Source organism: Dasypus novemcinctus, chromosome 8 (genome assembly GCF_030445035.2).
Source record: "Dasypus novemcinctus isolate mDasNov1 chromosome 8, mDasNov1.1.hap2, whole genome shotgun sequence".
NCBI lineage: Eukaryota > Metazoa > Chordata > Mammalia > Cingulata > Dasypodidae > Dasypus > Dasypus novemcinctus.
The window spans coordinates 125,081,591-125,101,276 of NC_080680.1; the positions used below are offsets into that span (position 1 = coordinate 125,081,591).

A 19,686-nucleotide genomic window follows, 5' to 3' on the forward strand; every position below is an offset into this window, starting at 1 on the left:
CAGTTCACGGTTCACAGGAACAAGCCGGGACGGGGCAGGGCCGTGGGTGGAGCTGGGTTCCCAGCAAGGCCCGTTCAAAGCCCCGTGACCCTCACTTGGAAAGAGGGTCTCTGAAGAGACGATTGTCGAGAGGAGGCCAAACTGGAGTGGGGCGGCCCCGGTCCCCATACAACTGGTGCCCTTTAAGGAGGGGAGTCACGGACACAGCCGGACAGAGGGACGGCGGCCACATGACGGCGCAGAGAACGGGGCCCACCGCAAGCCAAACCACGCCATGTCCGCCGGCCCCCGCCAGGCCCAGGGCTTCGGAGAGAGTCAGCGTTCTGGCCTCCAGAGCTGGGATGGGAATGGCCTGCTGTCCGGAGCTGCCCAGTGGGAAGGCAGCGGGGGAGCCGGCAGGTGGGAGCAGACATGCTCGTGCCAGTACACGCAGATGTAACCGGTCAAGTCGGGCATCCTAGCTTCCAGAAGCATCCGTGTGACCAGATCACCCAAAGAGGGACATTACAAAGAGCCCCTGGGGGGGGCAATGCAGCTCTGCTGCTCTCCCCACCTCCTTGCCCACCCTTCATCTCAATGCAAAGGTCGCTGCCTCCAGGAAGCCTCCCCTGACCTGCGGACTAGGCTCCGGCCCCTGTGGACAGGCCCCCGTGACACCCCGTCTTTCTTCGCTACGCTCATCGCCTCTGGGCTGTAAGGGGATGCCTGGCGTGCCTGCCCGCAGACCACAGGCCCGGACTTAAACAACATCCTGTAGCCATGACTCAAGAGTCGCCTCATGCAGTGAGAGCGGCGCGCCGTCTCCCCAAGGGCAGCCGTGACTGACCCTCCCGGCAGAGAGGAAGGTGGCCGGGGGCTCCGTGTCGTGTGTTCAACGCCTTTGCCGCGAACGCAACGGAGAGTGGGCGTGGCCCACGTTCTCCCCTGACCTCTGGATTGTGACTTGCATCAAGAGCACGACGCAGCAGCGGGCTGAGGCTCCCAGAACCGGCCCCCATGTCCAAGTGCCCTGACCGCGACAGACACCGCCGAGCGGCCAAGGCGAGCTGTGACAGGCATTCGGGGTGCTGGGGGCCCGGCAGGCCTTGGCGCCACCCGAGCTGTGCATTTCCTCTCCGGCCTTTGTCCAGTGCCCTGAGGGGAGCCCCGGCTGTGGGGCGCAGTGCAGCCTGGGATGCCTGGGTGGACAGCTTGTCTCTCCTCACTCCCCCCACCCAGGCCCCCAGCCCCCAGCCCTTCTGCTGCCAGCCAAGCAGGACCCACGAGACGCACGCTCTCGGCCCTGGCTGTGGGTACGACACTTCTGCTTCTTGTCACCCTCTCCTTGGGGTCTTGCCCCGTCCGAACATCAATCATCTCCCTTGGCAATGATTTTTTTTTTAATGCAGCCAAAGCCTCTGCCAAGTGGCAAGACTTCACCGTGCTCCCCAGGGCCCGCTTTAAATCCTGGGCACTCGATCTTCAAATACACCAAGCTTGCCCCTCCGGCCGGGCTGCGCCCATGCCTGCTGCCAGGGCCCCTCCCGGCTCCCCCCCCTTGTCCCCTTGCCCTGCCCTGCTATGGCTCGTCCTCAGATATTTTCCAGCAGCCTCTCACCTCCTCAGAGCAGAACAAGTGTCCACAGGGGCCAGACGGCTGTCAGCTCTGCCCCCTGCGCCACGAGCCTCCCTGCTCTGCCCGGCCCCCTTCAGGCCCCTGCCCAGCTCCTCCCAGAGAGGCTGGCTCACCCCCACCCCCCCCTCTTCGGGCCCCCACCACCTTGCCACCTCTTCACCGCGGCACCCCAACCGTGCCCCTGAAACGGCTGCCCCCGCCAATGCTCCCACTTTCTTTTCCATCAGCACAGGGACGGCCACCTGACCACCGTCAGCTTCGCTTCCTGACTTGTTCCCTGCCTCTGCTTCTAGAAGGCAAGCTCCGCCTGGCTCGCAGGAGCAGAGGAGGCCCAGAAAAGGTTTGCTTCCAAACGAGCAAATGAAGGGACGCCGTGACCTGGTCCAGACAACGGTCGTGGCTCAGCTCGGGAAGGGTCACGCGACGTCGGGGCACAACTTGGGAAGGTCAGGTCCATCGGGAGAAAACCCTCGCTGGACAGCGCATGCACCCGGCTGGGCACGCCAAGCAAAGGCACGGCCAGGGTGCCTGGAACCAGCAGCCGTGGAGCAGCGGCCTCTAGAGAGGGCCGTGGGGGCACTGGGGCCTAAACCCCGTCCTCCTGCATTCCGCAGATGGGCTGGTGCTCCAGGGCAGTGAAGGCACGGCCGAGACCTCCTCCCCTCTCGGGGCAGCCCTGTGAACATTCCAGAACACAGGTGTCTCTCTCGCTCTCTCTGGAGGGGGAGGCAGGCGGGTATGCCGAAAGCCTAGAGCCTCCTCATTTCGGGGTTCCTCTCCCGGGGTGCAGATGACGCCCGGTCCCACCCATGCCGCCCTGTGGGAAAGGGTGCAGGGGGCCGATGCCAGCTGGAGCGGGGCGGGCGCGGGTCTGCCCCTGGGAGGCCAACTTGAGGCTCACAAGCCGGGCCATCTGGGCCCTGCGCTGTTACATTGTAACCTCGTTCCCGCAGGTGGCAGTGCCTCTGCTGCTTGCTCCCGCGCTCACCCCAGCCCCTGGCCGGGCACGCATCCTCCAAGAGCGAGCAGGTGTACGTCCTAGCACCCACAGCCCCTGCCCGGACCACCCTCCTTCTGTAGAAGTTGACCTCTCCCTGCCCCCTCTTTCCAAATGCCAGCCCGGCACCCCAATCATGGAGTGGTGGCCGGTCCCCAGGGTCATTCATTTCCAGTCCGGGTGTCAGGGTTCAGACCCCAGAACCACAGCCAACTCTCACTGCGGGAAAACGCCGCCCGTCCAACGCTCCCCACCCTCAGCGGCGCCGGGCCTGGGGGGCCTGTGGCCGTGGCCCCTTCTGCCCAGGGGGCACCAGGGCAGCAGAGGTGGGGAGGCGGAGATGCTGTGAGGGCAGGAGGCTCAGCCGGGATCACGGGGAGGGGGGCAGGGCGCGGCCCGAGTGCCTCTAGGTCCCGGGTCCTGCGCCTTCCGCCACGGACACGTGCTGAACTCCGTGTCCCTCTCCGGGGGAGTCCCACTGCAGCAGGTCTGGACCTTTGTCACCCCAGCATGTCCCAAGCCTCTTGACCCTGGAGTGCTTTTCACAAATGACACCTATGACCTTTCCCCAAGACGGAAAGCAGACGCTCTACTTACTATGTAAGCGGAAGGGCCTGTACGTGTCTGCATAGACCAAGGTGATAGCATCTGATGCACCAGACAAAGCAAAGGACCTTCTAAAGCCAGGCAGCGGGGAAATCCCTCTCCCTCTGACATTTCTAAAGAGCTGAGGGCTCGGCCGGGGGCCCGGGAGACCTCCCCCAGAGCCACAAGCCCGGGCGGGGCTGGCCGCCTGGCAGGCCCCTCCCCTCGCCTGGCTGCTCGTGTGGGTCGGCTCACGGGCCGTGGCTGAGGGTGCGGGTTCCAGCCCAGCGTGGAAGCCTGGCCAGCCCCGCCCATGCCCGCGTCCAGCTCCAATGGCAGGTGGCCGGTGACACTGGCAGTTTGGTAATCGCCGGATCCCTTTTAAAGTCAGCCCTGGAGGAAAAGCCACGCCGGTGGGCTCTGGTTGGGCGGGGCGCCCTGCCGACCCCTGGGCGTGCGGCCGCCTCGGTGGACTGCCCTTCCCAGCACGCCACCCCCAGGGCCGGGAAGAGCAAGTGCGCGGCGCCGAAGGCTGTGAGCTGAAGGGCGCTGCCCGAAAAGCAGGTCGGGAGGCGAAGTGGGTGAGAAACAAGCAGACCATCAACCTGAGAACATTCCTGCTAAATCACAGGGAGAAGCCCCACAGCAACCGCTCTCCTTACCCGGCCGCCTTTCTCTCCATTGGCTCCAGGAAATCCAGGAAATCCAATAGAGCCCTGAAAGAGAGGAAAGGAGGAGAGGAGCGTGAGCACTGGCCAGGACGCGCCACGCCGCCTGTGCTCCAGTGAGTGCTCTGACAGACCCCACCCGCCCACCCACCCGTCCATTCATCCATCCGCCACCTCACCCACCCATCTACCCATCCATTCACACATCTACTTACCTGCTCTACCACCCTCCCACCCACCCATCCATCTATCCATCCCTCCATCCACCTGTCCATCTATCCATCTACACACTCATCCACACAGCTACCTACCCACTCATGCACCCACCTACCTATCCATTCATCCATCCACCCACCCTTCTACCCACCCATCTACTCATCCATCCACACAGCTACCTACCCACTCTTCCACCCACCCACCCATCTATCCATCCACACAGCAACCTACCCACTCATGCACCCACTCAGGCACCCACCCACCCATCCATTCATCCATCCACCAGACCTCTACCCACCCATCTACCCATCCATCCACACATCTACTTACCCACTCTTCCACCCACTCACCCATCTATCCATTCACACAGCTACCTACCCACTCATGCACCCACTCAGGCACCCACCCACCCATCCATTGATCCATCCACCCACCCCCCATCTATCCATCCACAGCTACCTACCCACTCACACACCCACCATCCATGCACCCATCCATCTACCCCTCCATCCATCCATCTACCCATGTACCTACCCACCGACCCAGCCAACAAACCTTTTCCGAGCAGCTCATAAACTCCAAGTTTAAAAGCCCAAACTCTCTTCAGCGTGCTTCCCCTCGCCCTCCCTCTCTACCCTCCTGTCCCACGCACCCATGCGATGACAGGGGTACGCGAAGAAAAGGGAACACATGCTCTGAGGACCTAACTGGAGACGAGGTGTGTGTGTCACATTTGCAACATTTGGCTTTAGGTGCCTTGTGGCCGTGATTCAAAAAGCACGGCTGTTGCAACGTTGACAACAAATGCAGAGCCCTGCATCTCCCGAGGTCTCGAGCACCTCCTGAGTTCTAGAGATGTACAAGGTGCAAACGGACCCAAGACGGACTTAAGGACTTTCTCGGAGCTTCTTGAGAAGCTCCCTGCACACTCGCTCGTCGCCCACCTGCCCTCAGACGTCTGGGCTGGCCTCTGACCTCACAGGCCGGCACAAGCCTGCCCTGAGAGCCGTGAAGAGCTGCCGAACTTCCAGAGTCCGTGTTTCTCCTGGGGGGCTGAGTGGGCTCAAGCCACTCTGGGGCCACCCCACCAATCCAGGCAGGAGCCTGAAGCGGGGCGCCCTGGGCACAGGTGGCGCTGGGGCCCATTTGGGCCCTGGGTTCACCCACTGCCAGAGGCCGTGCGTGTGGGTGCAAGCCTGCCCTCGCCTTTCCCAACGGCTGCCTGAACTGGGTTTCTTCTGATCCTTCATCTCCACACGACTCCTCGCCTCCCTACAGGGTCACGGACTGAAAGTGAAAACGCCCAGCAGACACTGCAAGGAGGTGGTTGGCGCTACGCTGGGGATACTGGCAGAGCTTTGCAAAAGACTGCTTCCACCCGAATCTGCCTCCTCGCCTGCGGACGGTGAACTTTCCACAGGAAGGACTTCTCCCCACATTTTCTTAACCGCAACAGAAATACCTGGAGGCGGGACCCCGGCCCACGGGGCCCTTCCTCCACTTTGTAACACTGCGGGGTGAGCCCTAAAAAGCTCTGGGGCTAAACGTACGCAGCAGTGGGCACTCTGCAAACGGGAACTTCCCTCTTGCTGTTAGTTACGTCTCCAGGGCCGGCAGCCAGTTATTTCTCAGGAAGAACCGTGCATAATAAAATGTGGGAACTGAGAAAAAACTAATGTTTTAAATGACGTCAAAGCCTCAAGGAGCTGTTCACTTAGGGCAGACCACGATTCCAGGTAAGGTTTTCGTCTTTCATTTGCCGTTACGAGCAAATGGCCCTCGAGCCTCCAGGGTGAATCGGCGCCACAAGGAAGCAGCTTCCCGAGTCCCCGGTGTGGGGGAAATCGTGGGGAGAGCCAGCGGCAGGGCCACAGGCTGTGCGGGCACCAGAGCGCACCTGCTGCCCCCAATCCCCTCCCTGAAAGCTCAAGTGAGCGTCCAAGCGCCTCCTCTCAGTGATGCTAAATCAACGCAAAGGGCTATGGGTAAGGCCAGACCGGGAGCCGCGGTGACGGCTGCAGTGTTGCTGGCACAGAAGTCACCCCGGACAGAAACGGGTGGGGGCAGGCAGGGCGGGCGGGGACCAGCGGGCAGTCTCGCGGCGCCGGGCTGAGCGCGCGACGCGGCTGCACGTTACCTTTGGTCCTTGCCTTCCCGGGTAGCCTGGTAATCCTGGGACTCCGAGCTTGCCCTGGGGAAAAACAAGAGCTGTATTCCCCGGAGGCAGGGCTTCAGACCCACTTTCTCAGTGCAGAGAGAAAGCAACCGGCAGCGGCAAGGGAGGGTCAAGGGGCTCAGTTCCTGGAGCCGAAGTAGGCGGTCACCAGGAGAGGCCTGCCCTGCTGGGTGGGGCCGTAAGCACGTGCCATGACGGCTCCCAAAAGCCCAGCCTGACCTGAGAGCCCGGCCTGCGTGGAGCGGTGGACGCCTGTGCAGGCACAAAAGCAGTTAAGGGAGGGAAGCGGCTGTGGCTCAGTCAGCTGGGCTCCCGCCTCCCACATGGGAGGCCCTGGGTTCGCGTCCCAGTGCCTCCTTGTGAAGGCAGGCTCGCCTGTATGCTGCAGAGAGCTGGCGGCCCATGCACCACAGAGAGCTGGTGCAGCAAGATGACGCAGCAAAGGGAGACAGATACAGAAAAGATGCTCATCGAATGGACACAGAGAAGAGAGAGCAAAGAATGGAACAAGCTGCAAGGGGGGATAAATAAATCTTTATAAAGGCGCATGCACTCAGGAAAGGATTCTTGAGGAGATTCTCGTTAAACCTTAGGGAAAGATGGGGAGGGAAGTTGGGGCGGCTGTCGTGGCCGCGCCTGTGCCAGGCCTGGGGACCAGGTGAGGCCGGGGAGCCCCGGGAACGGCAGGCCTAGGGACGGAGAGCGCCGATGCGCTCCGGCCGCCTTTCCCCTCACCCACCCCGCGCCAGCGCGGCCGCTGGGGAGGGCACTGTCGAGATGGGGAAGGTGACAAGGAGGAGTCGCCCATGCACAAAATGATGCCTGGGGTGACATGGCTGCCACACTCAAGCTCGCGAGGATGTGGGGAAGGGGCCCTTCCCGGGGCCAGAAAAGCCTCAATCCGACCCCCAACAAGCAGGCCCGCCGGGCGGCAGCCAGACGCAGCAGGACTCGTGCCAGAAGTGACGTCCCCCCAAGCCAGGACGCATCAGCCCGGTCAGCTCAGAGGCCCCGAGAACCCAGGCCGTGGGGAAGGGTCTGCCCCACCCGGCGTGCTCCGGGCCTCCCTGGAGCTCAGCACCCTCTCCCCGGGGCGGTCGGGCACCCCACATACCCCGTACCGCTCACCTTCTCCCCAGCGGGGCCCAGGGGGCCAGGGTCGCCATTGGGGCCTCCGCGGCCCTTGGGGCCCTCAGGGCCATCTTCCCCTCTGGGGCCAGGAGGGCCGATCTCCCCCTGCAAGCCAGAAAAGAGGAGGTGAGGAGACCCCGTCATCTCCAGCCCCTCGGCCCCTGGGCAGACCCCGCCTCGCTCAGGCAGAGGAAGCCGGCGCCGCGTCACCCACACGACGAGGACCCCGTGCGGTAGTTTCCAGGCTCGGCTGAGCCGGCCGCGCTGTCCCCCTGCACAGAGCCCGCTGTCTTCTCCAGGCCGGGCACCCTGCCTCCCGTTACCACCTCTCCATCGAGCACCTCTCGGCTAAAAGGACCCGGGCTAACCACGTAGCTCTCCAGTGCCACCTCCCAGAGAACTGCCAGGGAGCTGCCTGCTTAGCCTGAAACCCCGGCAGGCGCCGAAACCGAGCGCTGCTCCTAAACTGCGCAGTGACCTGGCGCAACAGGCACACGGGGGCCACAGAACACCAACAGAGAGACGGGAGGGGCTGAAACACTGCGTTGTCCAACTGCCCCATCGCAGGCGGGGGGCTTGGCGCGGACAAGGAGGAGGGGCTTGCCGAGGCCGACGGCAGAGCCCCGAGTGCCCCGGTGCCCGTGTGGGCCTTCTCTGCCTGCTGCGGACGCCCCGTGATGACGTGTCCCCAAGAGCAGCTGAGCAAGCCCACGGCAGAAACGGCACGGCGGAAGACGGCGAGATGAACGCCGCCCTCGTCCCCGAGCTCCGCCAGGCCCGCGGGCCTCTGACTCTGTCCCTAAGACGCCTGCACGTCCCAGGCCCCGCGAGTGCCAAGAACCGGGCCATGCACTCTGGGAGAAATCGAGCTCGATGACGTTTGTCCTGGCCGCGGGCCCCTTCTCCCCCGGGGCCCACAGGAACGCGGCTGTGCAGGCGGGAAGGGGGAGCGGCTTTTGCCCAGTCTCTTTTGAAGCTGTGCCCTGTAATCTGGGGCCCAAATGTCTGCATTAAGCGGCCAGGGAGGGGGGATACAGGGACCGTCTCAAGTCGAGCTGAGCACGGCCCCGCAGAAGTGGGGGCTTAGGACCCGTGCCCCGTGGAGGAAGTGCGAGGACAGCTGCCCTTTGCAGCACCGTAACTCGGGCGCCGTTGGTGTGACACGCATCCGTCTTTTATTCTCTCTCGTGCTGGCCGTTTGCCGTTTGCCTCTCAGGCCGGGACAAAGCACCTGAGGTGACGAGCTCTCGTTCTGGTAGCTTTGAGAAAGTGCCAGCAGACCCCGCTTTGCAGGGGATAATTCCAATGGCTGATGACACCCGCCCCGGCTGACGGACACACATGCAGGTGTGTGCGTGGCTGCTGCTGCCTGGGCCCCCGCGGGTCGCCGAGCCGTCTCCTTTCTTTTCCCTGGGTGTCTGTTCATCCTGAAGCCATTCCGGGAACTTGGAAGCCTTCACCCTGGGGCAACTCGGCTGCCCTGCGCTGCTCGACAGGTCCCGGAAAGTTCCTTTGGCGTCACCTGCACCACCCTCTCCTCGTCTATATGAAAAAGCAGCCGGTGGCTTTCTGCCGGCCCTGCCTCGCCCAGGGCTGACCGCTCTCGCGGGAGCGGGGAGAAATTATTCTCTAAAAACCAAGGCGGGCAGGGGCAGCTTCTGAGAGCCCAGCAGGGGAACCCAGGGGCTGTTTTGGGTCCTAAAAAGATCTGCAGAGATGTTTCAGAGACCAGGACATTCTACGGGACGAGCAGGGAGCCCCAGAGCCCGTCTTGGAGCGGCCTTGCCGGGGGGCGGCCACATGGCCTTGACGGGCTGCCACCCTCGCTAGTTAGACTCGTCACCTGCAGGCTCTTCCACTTTTCCCAGGCCCTCTCCATCCACAGTTCTTGAGTAAATGCTCTGCTGTGCAACCCAGGGTGCCAGCAGAGAAGAGGCCCCCAGCCCGCCTACGTGGGTGAGGAAGCTGGGCAGAGGAGCTGCCCGTCCCCAGGGGGCCGGTACCGGGTGACGGCCGCCCGGCCACAAGCGTGGCAGCTCAGATGGGGGCCCTGGGGTTCCCAGGCACCTCTGCCCCCACCCAGGCACCTCCACAGAGCCGTCACCCCATTCTGAGAAGCTGCACCCAGGCCCTCCCAGCCCCTGCCACAGACCACTGCCCGCCTTTACCCGGCCCCGATCTCAAAGCCCCCTACTCACCCGATCGCCCTTGATGCCCATGTCCCCTTTAAATCCGGGAAAGCCGTCTTCACCCTGCACGAGAGAGAGCGCCTCAGTCAGCGGGGACCCGCCCCAGCGCCAGCACCTTCGGAACCGCCAGCCCGACGCCCCTGAGCGGGCACCGCGGCCCAGCAGACACGGCAGACACCGGGCCGGGAGGGGGCCATGCGGCCCATCCCTCAAGAAGCCCGAGGCCGCTGACGGAGCCATCTTGGGCATCGTGGCCCTGGCTGGTGTGGGCCGTGCCGCCCTGGCCCTCTGGCCGGCACAGCCGGAAAGGCCACTCGGCTTCCGCTTCCCAAGCAGCTCCGTCTGGTCTACTTGGCCCTGCCCACCCCTTAATGGGGGGAGGGATACAAATTTCCAGGGGAGTGGGAGGAAAAGCTCCCCAACAAAGAAACCGAACTGGGAAGTGGATTTGCCGCAACGGATAGGGCATCCGCCTACCACATGGGAGGTCCAGGGTTCAAATCCTGGGCCTCCTGACCCATGTGGATCTGGCCCACGTGCAGTGCTGCTGTGCGCAAGGAGTGCCCTGCCACGCAGGGGTGTCTCCTGCATAGGGGAGCCCCACGCGCAAGGAGAGCGCCCCGTAAGGAGAGCCGCCCAGAGCGAAAAAAGTGCAGCTGCCCAGGAGTGGGGCCGCACATACGGAGAGCTGACACAGCAAGATGATGCAACAGAAAGAAACGCAGATTCCCGGTGCTGCTGCTAAGGATAGAAGCGGTCACAGAAGAAAACACAGCTAATGGACACAGAGCAGACAACGGGGGCGGGGGAGGGGAGGGGAGAGAAAAAAATAATAAATCTTTAAAAAAAAAAGAAAAAAGAAATGGAACCCCTGGTGCTGGCATCATCACAAATAGAGGCACGAATGCTGAGAAAGGAAGGGTCACCACCAAACCCCCCATGGAGAAGGCGCAGCCCTGCCTGGCCCGTGGCATCTGCATTCCCCAGGGGCGCAGGGCTTACTAGTGCCGTCTGTAAATTTGGGGCACGCCCAAGTGCCGATGGTCTGTTGTCCACTCAACCAGGAAACCAGAGGGCGAAACCCCTCGGCCTGGTCCACCTGCACACGGGGCTCCCCGGGAACAGGTCCTCGGGGCACACCCCGCCTTTTCACCCCATGCCTGCACCTGGAGCTTGTGTATCGACTCAGAGAAGGGGGGATGGAGGGGTCAGCGGGTGGCGAACAGGGAGCCCCCCTCCGAGGGAGGCGATTTTCCGTGGCCCGACGAGAATGCCGTCGTTTCCAAGCGGCCAACAGTCGCCAACGTCCTTGTCCACGGCGTTTGATAAAGCGCTGGCGACGTAGCGGCAGCAGCCAGGGAAGGCTGAGGGTCCGGGCAGGCCCTCCCTCGGCCTGCCTGGGACCACCTGCCATGGGCCCTCGGGGGCAGGGGGGTCACTCCCGGCCAGGCGCCAACCCCCCCCCCGCAACCCAATCAGTATCATCTCAAGAGCCCCGACACTGGCTAAGGGACAGAGCTGAAAAGACAAACGTGGAGGCGGTGGACTTGGCCCAGTGGTGAGGGCGTCCGTCTACCACATGGGAGGTCCGCGGTTCAAACCCCGGACCTCCTTGACCCGTGTGGAGCTGGCCCATGCAGAGTGCTGATGTGCCATGCCACACAGGGGTGTCCCCCGTGTAGGGAAACCCCACGTGCAAGGAGTGCACCCCGTAAGGAGAGTCATCCAGTGTGAAAGTGCAGTGCAGCCTGCCCAAGAATGGTGCTGCACACACGGAGAGCTGACACAAGATAACGCAACAAAAAGAAACACAGATTCCTGTGCCGCTGATAACAACAGAAGCAGACAAAGACGACGCAGCAAATAGACACAGAGAACAGACAACCAGGGTTGGGGGGGAAGGGGAGAGAAATAAATAAATAAATCTTTAAAAAAAAAGAAAAAAAGAAAAGACAAACATGGCCTGGCTGGGGCTTGGAGACACGCCTCGTAAAGGGCGAAAGTCTCACAGGGATGGAGCCAGCCCGGGCCCAACTGGAAGGGATAAATTCAGGGGTATTGGGCCCTGCTCGCCACCCGTCATGCGGGGCGGCATTTGCTCCGGAAGGGCAAGGACTGGGCTCAATTTAAAAAGTGCGCCCCAATGGGCGTGGCCTCTGGGTGCTGGGTGGGCTGCTCAGAGGCTGCCCCTGAGCGGACGCTCAGAGTTTTGCCCGGTTCTAGAGCTTTCGGAGGTGCTGGGCGCTGTTTGCCTCTCACACCTCTCCTTCCTCGGGGCAGCCCATGGAGCTCGGGGACCGTGGTACGGTGCCACGCAAAATGCCACGATGTTAGCTTCCGGGTCAGTCCTTCTGATGCAGCAGAGGCCTCTAGTTGTACCACCTCGACGAAGGCTGACCGGGCCCGAGCCACGTCCTCTGGGGCGCCACGTGGAGCCCTCCACCACTTGTTTCCCTCCTTATGCAAACGCTCTCGCGTGGAGTGGGGCCACCGCCCCTACCATGCAGAAAGGCAGCCACGCAGCCTAAGTCCTCAAAGACCCGCCGTCACGAGAGCCCGGCGGCTGGGACCCTGCCCCGGGTTGGCCCGAGGCTGACCTGTCCAACACTCACCTTCTCACCCTTTGTGCCCTTCAGGCCACGGATGCCATCGGCCCCCTAGGGAGACAGGACGGGGGGAAACGTGAGATGATAAATCCGTCTAGTTGACGAGGAAGCGGGCCCCACGGTAAGGACCACCACCCCGACGGGGGCGCCCCACCCACCCACGCGTGCTCCACTCTCGGGCAAGGGCTCCCTCTAGCGAGGGGCCCCTGCAGCCTCGGGGAGGCCGTGCCCCTGCCTGTGGCCACGGTCTGTGGCCTGTGCAGCCACCATCCTCAAGCCCTCCACGAAGAAGGCCAACCTGCCCAGGCCCACCCCTGCCCACAGCCCACGTCCACACGCCCCTCCAGGGGGCCCTTCCCGCCCCCTAAGCTGACATCCTGCCCTCTTCTAGCAGCATTTCCATCTCTGGGAGGTTTGGGGTTGAGGGCACAGGCTAAGGGGTCAGGTCCACATCCTGGCCCAACTCTGGGGCCCGAGACATCGCAAGCTTCTGTGCCTCAGTTTCCTCGTCTGGAAACTCCCTGGTTCCTCGCTACGGCTGGTGGGAGGAGAGCACCTGCAAAGCCCTCAGGTGGCATCTGGCGCACAGCAGGTGCTCAATAAACTGTAGTTAGGTGCCACCTGGCTATTTAAATTCTTTTGTGGGGTAACAACGCTAAGTGAGGCATTATGGTTATTAAGAGCCTTGGATTTTAGCAGTGACAGCTATTATGGCTGGATTCACTCAAGGCATGTCACTGCACATCCCGCTACAGGACGGGCGTTTGGAGGCAGGGCCCATGCGTGTGGCCCTCGGGCATGCTCCCTGCTCCCTGTGCCCAGCGCCCAGTGCCACATCGGGGGGGCAGGTGGAATCTGGCGCTCGAGGGGCCATGCTCTCACTTTAAAACCCAGCGCCCCTGTTCCAGGTGAGTGGTCCTTCCGCTGGAATCTGCCCACCCCTGAGCCCCGGGGCTTTCTCAGTCTCTCCAGGGCCTTTCTGGGGCCTCTCCAATGGGACCTGGAGGAGGCCACACCCTCCCCAGAGGCTCCAGGCCAGGACTGGCAGCCTAGGGGCCCAGCTGCCTCCTCCAGGCCCAGGGCCCCCGGCTGCCCTGTTGTGGCCAGAGCCTTCCTCAGTCAGGGGACACCCCCACCTCTGAGCCTTTCCTCCTGGGGCCAGGGAGGGCTTGGAGAAAAGCCAGGGAGGGGTGGGGAGACCTGGGGAGGGAGGCAGAGCGGGGCTGGAGCCGGCGCCTTGCAGGCAGAGGCCGCCCCCAGGATCCATGGGCGGAGGGGAGGCCACAGGAGCTGGGAAGCGCCAGTGAAAATTGTTCTAAGCCTTGCTCTTCCTCCACCCTCTGCTGCGAGGCTACCTGCTCGCTCGTGTCAGGAGTGATTTTAATCAGACAAGGTGAGTGCATCTTAATGACCCGCTGGAAGCCGACCCCTTCCTCGCTCTCAGAACAGCGTTATGCCATAAGCCATGTACGGCGACCGGCAAAGGCTTTGCCAAGTGACAAGAAATTGTAAAATAAATAAGCATAGAGCTCCCATAATCAGTGTTTCTGCCAAATTATCACCCCTAGAAAGCTCACAGGGCATGCCTGTAACTGGACTTCAGAGAGAAGTCGCCGGAGACCGCCCAAGCACGGAAGTCTCCCCCGGGGCCTCCCCACACGGGAGATGCCGCCTCCCGGGAACGGGGTCGGGGCCCCGCGGGCGCTTGACCCGCAGCTGCCCAGCTGGGTTTGGGCCTGACTGCGGCAGCCATTTTAGTACAATTCTGGGCAAGCCACCAAAAACTCAGGTCTCAGGGGCTGCGCTGCCAGACCCCAGCCCCGGGTGGTGGCACGTTTGGGGAGGGCACGTGCAGACGAGCCTCGCTGTGACGAGACGGGGAGGCGCGTCGACGGGTTTCTCCAGCTCCGTCAAGCTCAAGGACGCGGCCTTCAGGCTGGTGAATCATTTTTGGGTTTCTGTGGACAGGAAGCCTGGAACTAAAGGCGCTGCGGTGCGCCGGCCCCGTTCTTGGAGAAGGAAGCATGCTTTGCCACACAGGGTCCCAGCGCTCCGCACAGGCCGGGAAGCGTGTCCAGAGAGAGCCTAACTGAGACGGGACAGCACAGCTCGGGGCAAACGCAGTTAACTTTGACGAGATGGAACGGGCCCTGTCCCCGACACTGCGCTGGAGCTCTGAGCCCCGTTTAACAAGGTTCCGGAGACTTTAGAAGGGCAGGAAGACGACCGCGAGTGAACGGGCGTCTCCCACGAGTGCCGTCTCTCAACGTCTGCTGAGACGCTGTCGACGGGGACGCGCTCTGTCTCACGCTCGGGACACGGCCCGAGGAAAGGTGTCTGCGCTTCTCTGGAGGAGCTCCCAGTGCCTCCCTGCACGGCCATCCCGGGCTGCGTGATGTCGCGGAGGGCAGGAAGCAGGGCGAGGGGCGGCAGGGCGGGGAGCTGCGGCGGGAGGGGCGCCGTCCCGTCCAGCCCCGTGGCCGTCCCCGTCACATACAGCCCCCACACATACAGGGTGGGGACGCCCCTACCCAGCCTCGGCCCCTGTCCTGGGTGGCCCCCACAGTGCCCACGTGACCAGGGTGACCCCTCTGGGACCGGAGGGATGCTAGACCACCGAGGAATTCCTGGACCCAGCCCTGCCAGGCCCAGAGCCCAGATGCTTCCGGAAGAGCCGAGCCGCAGGGTCTCTCTCACCTTCACTCCTCGAGGGCCTGGATAGCCGATCGGACCCTGGGGGCCGGGTGGACCCTAAAATCAAAGAGGGAAGGCCGTCAGCTCTGCCTCGGGACAGGGCACGGTCAGCTCCGGCCTGTCTGGGTCCCTGCCGGAGTTTACCTCCCATGCCGTGTGGCTCCGGCTGGGGGCAGAGCCGAGGACCAGGTGGGACCCTCAGAGGAGGCTCCCGAGGGAGGGGGCGGTGGGAGCTGATGGGGAGCCAGAGGGGGCCTGCGGGCGCCAGTCCCTCGCGAGTCTGCCCCGGCATTGCAGGGCGTTACCAGGCATGGATGAGGGTGGAAGGGGCTGGTGGAAGCACCAAGGCACCCTGGGGAAATGAGCTCCAGCCTGGGCGCTGGACCCGGCTGGCACTGGACACCGAACCACAGAAGCCCCAGTGGCCCCAATGGCCGACTCCACGCCAAAGGCCTGGGGACGCTGCGTCCAGGTGCAGAGGGAAGAGGGCCCCGGGGAGGCAGCTGCGGTGGTACCAGACACCACATGCCTCTTCCACCCGCAGGAACGAGGCCTGGCCAAAGCAGCTCATGTCAGCAGCCCCTAGGGACTCAGGCGGGCTGCCTGGGCTGGGGGCCAAGGACGACGCTGACGGAGAACCCGACTCAGCCAGGGCCCGCCAGGTGGCACAGGCTGACTGCCCGTTCCCCTGCCCAAGGCCCCCGCCTCTGGCTGCATATCTTTTCCGCCCAGGCAGAGGCGGGTGCCTGCTCTACCCTCCCCCTCCCCCCAGCAGGGTCCCCTGCAGCCCCCTTCTGAGGGTGGGGAACAGGATCTACCGCTGTGTCTGGGGGTGTCAGCCAACCCCAGGTTGAGCTTCCTAATGGCACCTGCCCACCTGCGGAGGGGACAGTGGGCCCAGGAGGGAGGGCAGGGGCACAGCCCCGCCACGCCTGGAGAAGGAACGCAATTTGGGGAGGAGGTGGAGGTTTGGCGGTGTGGGGGCGGCAGGGCCTGGGAATGGGCAGGGGGCTGGTGAGCAGCGCAGCCGGCGAGCCCCCCGGGCCGGCCGCCTGGAGACCCCGACCCTGCTTTACAGCCGGCCTGCCTCGGGCGAGGACGAGCTATCTCGTGGCTCCCCAGGAGCCCCAAGGTCAAGGTGGGCAGAAAAATGAGGGTGCGGCTGCTCAGGGGAGAGCCGGAGGTGCCCCTAGGGGCCAGGAGAAATCCCCCACTGCAGGCAACCAGGGACCCCGCCCCCAGCATGGAAGTGAAGCCACGGAAAGATCCATCCAGCGGTGGCCGTCATTTCCAGGGGCTGGGGACAGAGGGCGGGAGGGCTCCCGACTGCCCCCCAGTTTTAAAAGCAGCAAGCACTGAGGCAGCCCACAGGGGTCGTCTCCCTTGCACCTGCTTCGGGAGCTGTGTTCCCTGGGCCACCCTTAGACCAGAGCCTGGGATGATGGCACACACCCCAGAGGAGGCCACCCACAGGCCCCAGGGACCCCGCCTGCATCTCGCAAGGACGAAGCGGTTTAGGGGAGAGGGCTTGGGGGCCCCTCGGCAGCGCCCCAGTGTTGCTGTTCGCTTCAGTCCCACTTCTCCTCCCTCAATGTACTGCACATCCGGGCAGAGAGAAGGCCACCGTCAAACCAGGACGAGACCCTGTCCCTGGTGCCGAGACCCCATGCACATCCTCCTTCGTGCCAGGGTCCCCCCATGCCCGCCCCCTGCTTGGGGCCAGCAGCCCGGCATTGCTTTCACCTCTGACCCAGAAACTGCAAGCTGGTCCAGTTTTTCTCGTGGTCAAGTTGAGGGCTGACCACCGAGACACTGCAGAACGCTGACGCCACCTGAACCTGCCACCCGCAGGCATAACGGCAGGTGGCAGATGGCCCAGGGGACACAACGCTGGGGCCGAGCCTTCTGCCGGATGGGGTGGGAAGAGCCCCGCAGCCCCCCAGGCTGGGTGCCCCGGCAGAGGCACGGGGAAGGCTGAGGCTGCCCTCGGCGCATCTGGCCCGTCCCTTCCAACCCAGGAGTCCCAGACCGGAAGGCGCCGGAGCCCAGAGCTGCTCTGTGGGACGCCGGGGGCTGCGGAGCACGGGGACCCACCTGGCCTCCTTTTTCTCCTGGAGGGCCTTCTTTGCCAGGGTGCCCCTGTCACGGAAGAGAAGGTTCTCGTTAGCCGGTTGTCACATCCAAAGCCAGCCTCCGCCCGCTCCACCCTCCTCGGCGGCCCTCTCCAGCCGTGACCGCCTTTCCCCCCAGGCACGTGCAGTTCCGAGCTCGGTGTTCGGCCCCCGAGCCCCAGCCGTCCCATCTGTAACATGGGAACAATGACCGGGCCCCGCCCAGCCCACAGACTCAGAGGGGAGCCCGGGGCCAGCCCAGCGCCGAGGCCCGGCCGGCACAGCGCGGCCCTGCGGTCGCCTCCCCGTCCACCTGCCCCGTCGGATTCCTCTCCCAGGAGCGCGAGTTCCTCTACTTCCCAACCCGGGCCGGTCGCTAGGTTCTAGGCCATGAGCAGAAGGCGATGAGGCAAGCGGGAGCCGCTCAGCATCTGGAAACTGCTCTCGCCGGGGTTTCTAGCAAGAAGGGGCTGTGAGTGCCATGGGGACTGAGGCACAGCAGTCCGCAGGCCCCGACTCGCCCCTGCTGTGTGACCTCGGGGAAGTCACTTGCCCTTTCTGGGCCTCTACGGCCTCAGATGCAAAATAAGCCCGGGTGTCCCTGCAAGTCCTAATGGCCAGGCCCTGTCTCGGGCGCATGGCAGTGACGGAGTGCCAGGTCTCAGCAGCTCAAACAATGACATGCGTGGGTCCCTTTATTTATTTTTTCAGTTGTGTGATCGGGTTTGAGGCTTTGCAAAGAACCTCTCACAGCGGTAAGCAAGCCAGAGGGGCCTGGGCGTCTCGACCTGGCAGGGGGCCACGAGGAGCCCCCGGGCCGGGGAGCACAGTGGGACCAGCCTAGAGGCACCTCGGGGGCAGCAGGCCAGCCGCTGGGCCTGGAGGGGGCTGGGCAGGGGGAAGCAGCGGTGTCACCCACCTGCTCCTGCAACACACCTGGCCGCCACCCCGAAAACGGGGCACAGGGCACTGGGGCCTTGGGTCTGGCTTGGTGGCCCAGTTGGACCCGGAAAGCGCTGGGAGAAAGTGGCCCGCCTTGGGTGGCCGTTTCCAGCCGCGAGAGACAGTTTTCTGCTAAGGGTGGGCAGTGGGGCCGGTGGGGGTGGCCCTGGGGGGTCAAGCCCTGGCTCCAGGGGGCCACACACACGGGGGCAGAGGCCGCCTCGGGCCACTCTGGGCCTCAGCTGGCCTCTGCGCGTGGCCAGTTCTTCACTCAGGCTGGCGGTCAGATGTACCTGCGCACGAGCGGCCAGAGACTAAAAAGAGGACGTGGGCGAGCGCCCAGCTCAGGAGCGTCGGCGGGTCTCACCCCCAGGGCTGCTGCTTGAACTGAGGCCACACTTCGAGGCCACGGCTTTTCGGTTGGATTTATTGGACAAGGGGACTGTGCGTGGGGGGAAGGCGAGATGAAAAACAAGAAACCCACTTATTAAAAATATTTCAACCGAGAAAGATGGGAAGGAAGGAAAGCAAGCCAGGGGGTGGGATTGAGCCGCCCACGATGGACGGCCAGATGGTTTCCCTTCCTCCTCCTTGCTTGCATTTTCCTGATATTCTATCATGAGTGTTTCTTTTGTGATGGAAAACGAATAAAGCTTAAATTATTTGCATTTGATCTTTTTCTGATTAAAAAAGTAATATATGTTCATTGATGACAATTAGGCCAGTGGAATAGAAGATGAGAACCCTTCCCACCGCCCCACGCCGAGGCAAGCACAGCTAGCTGTGGGATCTGGTCCTGTTAACCTACTTTCTCAGCATGCAATGCAGGCTTGGCGTTGTATGATTTATTTTTAATTGCATATTACATCACAAGCACCTCCTCGTGTCACTGAATACTCACTGAAATTTGAATTTTACTGGCTCTGTAACTGACTTAACTGTGTCCCTCTGGGGACTCTGAGAATGGCTTAACAATGGATTTAAGTGCATTGAGTCTGCTTTGAAACAGCCCATACTTCTTAATGGGTTTTGAATCCATCTTTCTTTCTGAAACCAAACTTAGAACAAAACTGAAGGAGAAAGGGAGGAAGGGAGGGAGGGAGGGAGGGAGGGAGGGAGGAAGGGAGGAAGGAAGGAAGGAAGGGAGGGAGGAAGGAAGGAAGGAAGGAAGGAAGGGAGTTCTCCTTAAGTTTTTTCAACCTTAAAGGCTGTAACAGAGACTGTTTCTAATCTTTTTTCCCCCAGATTCCCACAAGGCCGCTGGGCCTGTTTCTTTGGGTGTCTACTTTCCATCTGGCCCCTTTACGTCTTGTGGAAGCACCCTCAGTGTCGAGGAGCTCGTGCAGCCACATCCACGGGCACGACCGTACTTCCGTATCTTAAAACTTAAATGTTGTTGGGGAAAGATAAACCCAGCGTCGGGAAGGGCAGCCCTTGGCTCAAGGTCAGGCGGTGGTTTAAAGGCGTCTCTGCCCCCAGAAGGCGGGGTCCCCCTTCAGGGGTTCGGGCGCGGGGCTCCGGGCCGGCCTCCGCTCCTCTGACAGTGAAGTTGCAGGAAAGGAATCGGAACGAAAGGGCAGGAGGCTCCGGCCAAGGTCAAGCCGTCAGCGTGGCTGGGTCTTGGAGGCCAGGTGAGGGGTTGCCCCTTTGCTGTCCGTTTCCAAGTGTCTATAACCACGTGTTACTTTGTAACTAAGGGGTGCAGTTCATTGTGAAGGCAAATTAAAGGATATAAAGACACATCTCAAAACACTAA

The 19,686-nt window shown here is 62.8% G+C and overlaps 1 protein-coding gene across 1 annotated transcript in view; it reads right to left on the minus strand.

The window, feature by feature from the left end:
• COL5A1 (collagen type V alpha 1 chain) overlaps nt 1–19,686 on the minus strand; it is a 153,581-nt gene that overhangs the window by 44,269 nt on the left and 89,626 nt on the right. The window contains 7 exon segments of the mRNA XM_058302640.2: nt 3,860–3,913; nt 6,219–6,272; nt 7,386–7,493; nt 9,587–9,640; nt 12,190–12,234; nt 14,881–14,934; nt 16,972–17,016. Of these exon segments, the coding sequence (XP_058158623.1) occupies nt 3,860–3,913; nt 6,219–6,272; nt 7,386–7,493; nt 9,587–9,640; nt 12,190–12,234; nt 14,881–14,934; nt 16,972–17,016 (414 nt within the window).